This window comes from Portunus trituberculatus, chromosome 22, assembly GCF_017591435.1.
Source record: "Portunus trituberculatus isolate SZX2019 chromosome 22, ASM1759143v1, whole genome shotgun sequence".
NCBI classification, from domain to species: Eukaryota; Metazoa; Arthropoda; class Malacostraca; order Decapoda; family Portunidae; genus Portunus; species Portunus trituberculatus.
The window spans coordinates 6,971,009-6,980,165 of NC_059276.1; the positions used below are offsets into that span (position 1 = coordinate 6,971,009).

The window sequence follows — 9,157 nt, forward strand, 5'->3', positions numbered from 1 at the left end:
ATAAAGTAGTTGTTATAAGAGCATGTTTTTACACCGTAACTATATCAGTAATAATTCTGTAATGATATGATAACGTGCGGCTACTGTCGGTGTGTTGACAGATCTGGCTGCGGCCGATGGCGCGCAGTGAAATCCCGAAGGAGCAGAGTTACTCATGCCCCGTGTACAAGACGAGTGAGAGACGCGGCAACCTCACCACCACGGGCCACTGCACCAACTATGTCATCTCCGTCAGCTTGCCCACACACCTCAGCGAGGACCACTGGGTGCTGCGAGGTGTGGCGCTACTCTGTTCCCTCTCAGACTGAGACGGGCACGCTCACCCCTCCCCTCCCACTCCTCCGTCCTGCCCGCCGCCTTCATATCAGTCGCCGCTCTCACTTTATTTCTGTTATCTTTTCCTTCCTCTGTTTACATGTATCTCCCTTACAGTCTCCTCCTCAATAGTGTTGCAAGCACTGTACGTGTCTACTTCAAATCTTGCATAGTCGGGAAATACAAACGCGCTACTGTTAGGTTTCCCTTGCCTTTCAGACTTGGTATCTCAAGTTAGTCACAGATGGCGCTAATGTCTCCTTCTGTGCGCATTATAATAGAGCTTTAGTTTTAGAAGGATGAATAAACAATGAGGAACTGGCTGCACTTTTTATTGTATACAGTCAATGCGGCAACCCTGCTGACTTGTAATAAAGTTCACTGCACTTGTGTATCGACGGAGGAGCCTTTATGATGACGAAAATATAAACTGTGATAATAGGAATGGACGTAAACAACTATTGTCTCATAATTCACTCCAGCAGGATGAGATAAGACCTTGCGTATAATACCATGGCCTTGATTGCGCCATGCTACGTACGGAGAGACAGGATGAGCAGCAGCAGACCTAAGCCTCCTCTTGACAGTCTGGCTACACTCCACACTGATGAGATTGACAGGACAGTGGAGAGAATAATTATAGCCTTGTGACACTTTTCCTTAACGCTTCAGCTTCATGGCGCCATTTGAGGGTTCCAAGGATGTTTTTTATGGTGGTGGCAGTGCTTTAAAAGATATTATACTTCTGTAGTCCTTGAAAACAGTCTTAGTGAGAGCCAGAAGCGTTTAAAAGTGCGGGGCTTAAGTATCTTGGCTTGACTCTAATCTATACTCACGCATTTCAAAATTAAGCATACGGAAAAGCAAATGACATAACACTAAGCACCTCTAGTCCTTGAAAACAGTCAGAGTGAAAGCCAGAAGCGTTTAAAAGTGCGGAGGTTAAATAGTCTTGGCTTGACTCGAACTTAAACTCACACATTTCAGAATTCAGTATCATACGGGAAAGAAATCACACACTAACCACTTCTGTAGCCTTTGAAAACAACCTTAATGAGAACCAGAAACGTTTAGGTGTACAGGCCACTGGTAGAGTTGCAGCATCCTTGCCAGCTGTACACATGAAGGAGGCAGAGACACAGGCTGTAGTCCCTCCTGATAAGCGATACGTAGCGGCCAGTGAGTGTGGAGTCCCCCTCAAACACGATAACCTCCCCGCTGTATGGTGTTTCATAGTACTCGTCAAACAGGGGTCATCACCATCGCCCCTATCACCAACCTATAGAGAGATGAAAGTTAGGTTATTCAGCTTTCAGAGTGGCAATTAGAGCACACTCATACAAATTAGGTGGAATAAACACACAACACAGATTAAATAAATGAAGACATACGACGCGAAATAAGACAAGAAATCAAAGTAGTGTTTTTACTTTTAAACGTTTCAAAGTGTTGTTTTTAAACGTCTTTGGTCTAAAATTCACTTCTAACAGGCCTTAATGGAAGTTGTTAGTGTCCAGGAGCTCTGACGATTGTAATGATGATAAAGGAACTATGAATGAAATTGACAACTAACATGTTCTAGTGAAAGTTGTTGGTTTCAAAGAGTTTAATGGTCGTCATGATAGTGAAGTAACGATTCTGCATAACAGCTTGCAAAATATATCAATGAACACCCGAACATATTATCCCAGTGCCCTTTAGAAACAATAAGGAGGAATTACACACTTGCAAACACATCTTCACTCTTCATAACACATCCTGACTCTTCAGAACATCCATCACGCTTCAAAACGTATCCTGCATCTTACAAACACATTTTCACACTTCCAAACACGTCCTCACGCTTCCAAACACTTCCATCACGCTTCAAAACATATCCCGTCTCTTCCAAACACATTCCCACACTTCCTAACACACCCACACGCTTCAAAACATACCAACACGCTTCCAAATACATCCATCACGCTTCCAAACACATCCTTACGTTTCAAAACGCACCCAAACGCTTCAAAACACACACACACACACACACACACACACACACACACACACACACACACACACACACACACACTTCAAAACACACCCAAACGCTTCCAAACACATCGTCACGCTTCAAAACCCACCCACACGCTTTCAAACACCCCATCACGCTTCTAGACACTTCCATTACGCTTCAAAACTCATCCTCACGCTTCGAAACTCATCCTAACGCTTCCAAACACATCTATCACGCTTCCAAACTCATTCTCACGCTTCAAAAGTCATCCACCACGTTTCTAAATACCCACACGCTTCAAAACATCCTTATACTTCTAATCCTCACTCTGATTTCAACGTTCTTGAAGTATTCTGGGAAGTAGGATGACACAGTGACGACCACGGCGCCGACTGGCTGACTGGCACCCAAATCCACCGTGAAATAGGAAGAGGAGATGAGTTTGAAGGAGGAGCAAAAGCAGTCATACTGGGAGACCTCACATTTGTAGCCGCTTACCTGCAAAAGGGCGGGAAAGAACATGCAGTGAGAGATTGCCCGTATTAAAAAAACGCCTTTCCCTCTCACTAAGACAATTTCCCGAAGCCACAGAGACAACTAACTGGGTTTTCAAGACAGTTTCTCTTTTTAATAAACTAGAAATCTTGCCGATCTATCACCAGAACCATAAAATACACTTAAAAACACGAGTATCTTCAAGTGGTACCTTTGGAAAGCAGTGATAGTAAAAGAGCAAAGCGTTTCAGAATACAGGCCATGTAGGGGGATGAGAAAGGGAAAGGAAGATAATGCTGAGATGAAGAGGAAAAGAGAAGGGAGAGAAGATAATGTTGAAAAAGGGAAGAGAAGATAGAATGAGAAAAGATAATATACGAGGATGAAAAATAAAGGGAATAAAATGTACAATAATAAGAAGAGAAGGTATAATGATGAAAAAAAGAAGAAAAATAAAAGATATGTGGATTAGAAGAGAAAATATGATGCAGAGAGAGATAGAGAGAGGATTTTAACAACGTATAAGTGGATGGTGTAAGAACATATGCAATTCCTAGTTTAAATAATAGCAAGTTAATTATTCCCATAACAGAGGGGTGGTACTTGATGCCATAGTGTTAGCGGGTAAAGGAGCAGCTGCCGTGTGTGAGTGAAAGTCGGGGAAAGCCTTGTGAAAGAATCTAAGAGGCTGCAGAAAGTGGTGTTGCAATACTTCTAAGTTGTCTGGTATCGTAATATGGGGCGTTTCCTTATTGACAACTAGTAAAAAATTCTATTCCTCGGGGTTTTTCAAGAGTGGTTTTGTGGTTTTAGAGGAATAAATAGGTTGGTAAATGTAACTCAGTGAAATGAAGATTAGCGCCATTATAGTGAGACCTTTCCTGGGGTGAAATAGTAAAAATTCTATCCATCGGGGTTTTCAAGAATGATTTTGTGGTTTTAGAGTTTAACAAAGGAATAAATAGGTTGGTAAATGTAACTCGGTGAAATAAATATTAGCTCCATTATAGTGAGACGTTTCCTGGTGTGAAATAGTAAAAACTTTATTCATCGGGGTTTTTCAAGAGTGATTTTTTGGTCGTAGAGTTTAACAAAGGAATAAATAGATCGATAAATGTAACTCAGTGAAAAAAAGATCAGTACCATTAGAGCGAGATATTTCCTTATGAGAACTAGTAAAAATTCTATCAACCTGAGTTTTCAAGAGTGATTTTGTGGCTTTAGGGTTAAACAAAGGAATAAACAGCTCAATAAACTTAACACTGTCAATAGAATAAAGATTAGCCAGGCGCGACACTTGATTCATCGTAACTATTCGTCTCTTATAAATACCTTCATGAACTATAAACGTGTAGCGCACCTTGAAACCCTTGAGCCCTTAGGAGCCTTTGTGAACCCTTGGAAGCCCTTGCAAACCCTTGAGAACCCTTGAGAACCCCACTGTAGGGAATTAACGCCTGCCACGCACCACAATTGGGACCCAGTGAAATATAACACTCAACCACCAGGAGCTCATAATAGTAAGACGTGTGGCTGGGGGAATAATATATAGCGAGGGTTATTAATTGTGAGGCGGCAATGGAGTGGTGGTGGTGGTGGTGGCAATATATCACGGGCATTGGTGAGGACGTGGGAAGCAGCAGCTGTGAGGCGTGTGTGTTTATTCATACTGACAGTGCTTCCCTATTCTGAAACGCTCTCATCTCTCGCCACCTGTGTTTTTGGGTTGTCAAGAGCGTTTCACCTGTTGATAAGTACAGGTCTTGTTAGTATGTCAATAAGGCACTTTTAAAAACATCCTTAACTTGAAAATAAAAAGTTAAGCAGAATCCTCCTCCTCTACCTCCTCTTCCTCCTCTTTTTTTTTTTTTTTTTTCTTCTTCTTCTTCTTCGCCTCCTCCTCCTCCTCCTCCTCCTCCTCCTCCTCCTCCTCCTCCTCCTCCTCCTCACCACCGTCTGCTTGTCAGCGTAGTCATCCCAGGCCCCGGGCACCTTCACCGCCTTGCCCCTTGCCAGATCAGCGCCCCGTGGCCAAGGTGAGCGGAAGCGAGCGAAGCAGGAACCATTTGCCTGTTGTGCCCTTGATCCGCTGGGCACTACCGTGGCGTTCACCAGCTCACACGCAGCGCCGCCTGACTGTGTGGTGTTGTCTGGAAGGAAAGCGAGGTGTCTTTTAAAATCTCCGTCTTTAGATTCGAAAATATTATTAATCCCTTAAGAACCATGACGCGTTTCCATATTCATTCTGGTTACTAGTTGATGATTCTCTACACCTTCAGAAACTTATGTCAGGGTTGAAATAGTGAAGACTGGCCGTTAACCCCTTCAATACTGAGACGCATTTTTACCACGATATTTTGGGTAAGATTAGACGATTTTATTGACATTAGCAAGTCTATGGAGGTCAGAAAATTAATGGCCACAGTCTTCACTATTTCTGAAGCTGTTATAAGATCATCAAATAGTAAGCAGAACGAATATGGAAACGAGTCATGGTACTGAAGGGGTTAATTTTCTGATCTCCATAGATCCTTCCTAATGTCAATGAAATAGTCTAATTGTATGCAAATCTCAAGGTGAAAATGTGTCTCAGTACTAAAGTGGTTAATTATGATCTTTATAATTCAACGTGGCAGAATGTTGTCTAGTCATATGTTTTACCATTGTACGTAATTGAAAGAGTAACTGAGATGAAAATATCCTAAAAGAGCGTCACTGCTCACTGAAGAGATGGCTGTACCGCTGAAAACGTACAAAATAGTTACCGCTGACAAAAACATCATTACATTCAAATAGAGGTGAAGAAACATCACAACTGCTTGACAGAAAAGGAGGAAATGCTGAACAAATACAAAACACCGCTGAACAGTTGCTAGTACCTCAAAAAAACTGGTGTCGCTAAAGAAATCGCTTCAGACATTACACACACGATGGAGATGGTCATTTTATACTAGCGTGGCCAAAGCTCCCTCAACATTCACCTGAGATGCAGAAGGTGGTGCAGTTGGGTTCGTGAAGGCACTGGATGGCGCAAAAGTAGGTGCTGGAGTGTTGCGAGGCTGGGATCTGAGGCACGACGGTCAGGAGGCAGTTGTTTAGCACCTCAGCTGGCAAGTCCATCTATGAAAGAGCAGAGGTGACGTGACGAGGGTGAACTTGGAAGCATCGAAGCAAGAGTAAGATGAAAACGATGAAGAAAATAAAGCTTGTCTAACCACGTGCTCTTCTATTACATAAACATTAAAAGCGAGTATTATTTTGAGTTTCCTTGATCGCTTTATTAGTTAACCCTTTGATTGCCACCTGGTACACCTTTCTTACCTATCACTGGGGCATCTTTACTTGTTCTACAGCCACATTCCATCTTTAAACTTTGAAAAAAAATGCTATATCTATTTTTCATCACTTGTGTTTTTCTTCTTTCGTGATAACAGAGACTTCACGCATTGCTTCTGGTATTACTGATTGTTTCGTGTTGCAGGGAGTGAGTTAAACGATCGCTCAACTAAACTTCACCTTTAAAACATTCCAGGAAACATGAATTAGTGTCTCTCCATCTTTTTACCACATAAGATAGGCATAATCTAGCAATCAACTCCTTATTACCTTCAGAAAACATAAACTACTACGTCTAATTCAGTTAACCTCTCTACTTCCCCATCCCTCAACGCAATATACCTTTTCAAACAAGCTACCAGTGATTTGTGAGGCAGGCGAGGCAAGGCAGCACAGGGTGAGTGGAAGCAGAAGGTGCCACTGTGAACCTCGCGGGAACATGCTGGCTGGCGGGACTGGTGATCGTGACTGTGTGGGGTTCACTACGCGCTTGTGATGATGGTGGCACGGGGCGATGAAGAGTGAACGGGTGACTATGGGGAGAGGGAGAGAGAGAAGGAGTATGTGTTTAATGAAGAATAAGGGAGAGAAATGAGAAGATTAAGAGGAGCAAATGAAAGGGAGAAAGAGAAATGTAGAGATGTCTGATGAAGAATAAGGGAGGGAAATGAGAAGATTGAGAGCAGCAAATGAAAGGGAGAGAGAGAGAGAGAGAGAGAGAGAGAGAGAGAGAGCAAGCAAGCAAGTGAAGGGAGAGCCAGCAAAGAAAACGAGGTAACTGGCTGGAGGAAGGGAGTGGAGGAGAGGGAGGGCAAGGAGAGCGAGCGAGCATGGATTAACCTTCATAACCACACGACCTCGCTGCAACCTTGGGATTACCGCGGCGTGTTCTTGCGCTCTGTTGTTTCCGCCGCCACGCACGAGTCTGCCGTAATGACGTTTGACTCATTGAAGTGACACATAAGTGATTCCCGAGACGCGTTAATTGAGATGAACATGACGATAGTGGTGTAGCGTTATCAACAATACGTAAATGATTTTTTTTAGTAAGATTTTGTCATTGATGTGCTCTTTTTTCTTCTTTAATTCTTGTACAGTAGTTTTAAATATTTATCATGAGCAACAGTTATATTTTTACTTAGATTAACAATACGTAACCCACTTTCATTAAGATAGCATTCATTTGGTCTTTTTTAATTCGTGTAGAGTAACAATTGTACCTTTACTTAGATTAACAATACGTAACTCACATTCATTAAGATCTCATTCATTTGGTCTTTTCTTCTTTAATTCGTGTAGAGTAGCACTGAATGTTTATCATGAGTAACAGTTGTACCTTTATTTAGATTAGCAATACATAACTTCACCAAGCTTAATCCCTTCAGTACTGGGACGCATTTCTACCTTGAGAGTTCAAATTTATGTACGATTAGGCCATTTTATTAACTTTAGGAAGGGTCTATGGATGTCAGAAGAATAATGACCACAGTCTTCACTATTTTAATCCCCATACAAGTTTATGAAGTTGTATAAAATCACAAATAGTAATCAGAATGAATATGAAAACATTGGGAAGAGTCTATGGAGGTCAGAAGATTAATAGCCACAGTCTACACTATTTCAATCCCTACACAAGTTTCTGAAGTTGTATAAAATCACCAAATAATAACCAGAATTAATACGAAAACGCGATATGCAATTGAAGGGGTTAATGACTGACTGGCTGGCTTTACAGACCGCTAAACAAACACTGGGGCGGGACTTTGGCGGGAGGTTGAGCAGGAAGAGATTAATTTCCTCCACTTCTTCATTTCACACGTTTATAATATTCAAGTCTTTATTCTTATCATGGTGTTTACAATTGTGTGTTGTTTTATATTGTTTACCTGTTAGCTGGTTTTTTTTTTCGTTTGTTCTCTCTCTCTCTCTCTCTCTCTCTCTCTCTCTCTCTCTCTCTCTCTCTCTCTCTCTCTCTCTCGTCATTTCCCTTTCCTGTTTCTGGCACTGAACGGGATTCGATGCTTTTGTTTTGTCATTCATTGTTTTTGTCGCTTCAACTGGAGTGGATAATCTTCCCTCGCATTGATTATTTCTGTTATCACTTATTAGCTTATATACATTTATTTTCGTTCTATTTTTATTTTGTTTATTACGCTGTTTTTTGTTTTGTCATTCATTGTTTTCGTCGCTTTATCTGGAGTGGATAATCTTCCCTCGCATTCATTATCTTTATTATCACTTATTAGTTTATGTCATCTATTTTCGTTCTATTTTGATTTTGTTTACTACGTTGCATTTGGTTTTCATTTAATGTTTTTTGTTTCCCCGTTATGGCTGATGAAATGAACAATCTTCTCTTGCATTCATTATTATTGGCTATTATTAATTCATTTACCTTTATTTTCATCTGGTTTATTTTTCTACTATTTTTGTTGAGGAACGATCATGATTAACCCCTTCACTACCATGACGCGTTTTCACACTAATTCTGGTTACTATTTGGTGATTTTATACACCTTCAGAAACTTACGTGGAGGGTAAAAATAGTGAAGACTTAGCTCATTAATCTTCTGACCCCATAGACCATTCCTAATGTCAATAAAATCGTCTAGTCTTGCCCAAAACTCAAGATAAAAAAGTGCGTTATGAAGGCGTTAAAAAGGTGAAGTTAGGTGGCTTTGTTGATGTGCCCTCTCCATCTTTTTTTTTTATTTTTTTTATTTATACCATGTGGCTTTTCACGGGAATTTATGGGCTAAAGGGGATACTTTTTGAGGTACCTCCTATCTCAAAGCCCATCCGCTAGGAAACCGTTGCCCCGAGTGAGGAAGCCCAACCTACACTCGGACCGTGGACAGGATTCGAACCCGTGCGCTTGGAGACCCCTCGGAGCCCAAACCACGCATGGTTCCACTGTACTCTATGTCATTCATCCCTTTCTCTGGTGAACTCTGTGACTCACTGTTTGCTTCTGCATCTTTCTATGACTTGAACTCATTTAAGAGGACTATT

General features: G+C 41.4%; 2 protein-coding genes across 2 annotated transcripts in view; one reads left to right on the forward strand and one right to left on the reverse strand.

The window, feature by feature from the left end:
- Positions 1-638, forward strand: part of LOC123507491 (dynein axonemal heavy chain 7-like) — a 43,259-nt gene extending 42,621 nt beyond the window's left edge. Inside the window, 1 exon segment of the mRNA XM_045260400.1 lies at positions 102-638. Within this exon segment, the coding sequence (XP_045116335.1) occupies positions 102-308 (207 nt within the window). The 3' untranslated portion in view covers positions 309-638.
- On the reverse strand, positions 632-6,798 carry LOC123507490. The gene is made up of 5 exons (XM_045260399.1): positions 6,488-6,798; positions 5,791-5,929; positions 4,760-4,959; positions 2,642-2,812; positions 632-1,594 (listed from the first exon to the last, which is right to left on the reverse strand). The coding sequence occupies exons 1-5, from the start codon at positions 6,584-6,586 to the stop codon at positions 1,328-1,330; spliced, it is 876 nt and encodes a 291-aa protein (XP_045116334.1). The 5' UTR covers positions 6,587-6,798; the 3' UTR covers positions 632-1,327.
- Positions 6,799-9,157: the final 2,359 nt, after the last annotated feature.

Coding starts and splice junctions, on each gene's coding strand:
- LOC123507490 (XM_045260399.1), bottom strand. CDS start 6,586: ATGTTCCCGCGAGGTTCACAGTGGCACCTTCTGCTTCCACTCACCCTG. Junction 4,960..5,790: donor CACCACCTTCTGCATCTCAG/GTGAATGTTGAG, acceptor CTTTCCTTCCAG/ACAACACCACACAGTCAGGC. Junction 1,595..2,641: donor TCAAGAACGTTGAAATCAGA/GTGAGGATTAGA, acceptor ATCTCTCTATAG/GTTGGTGATAGGGGCGATGG.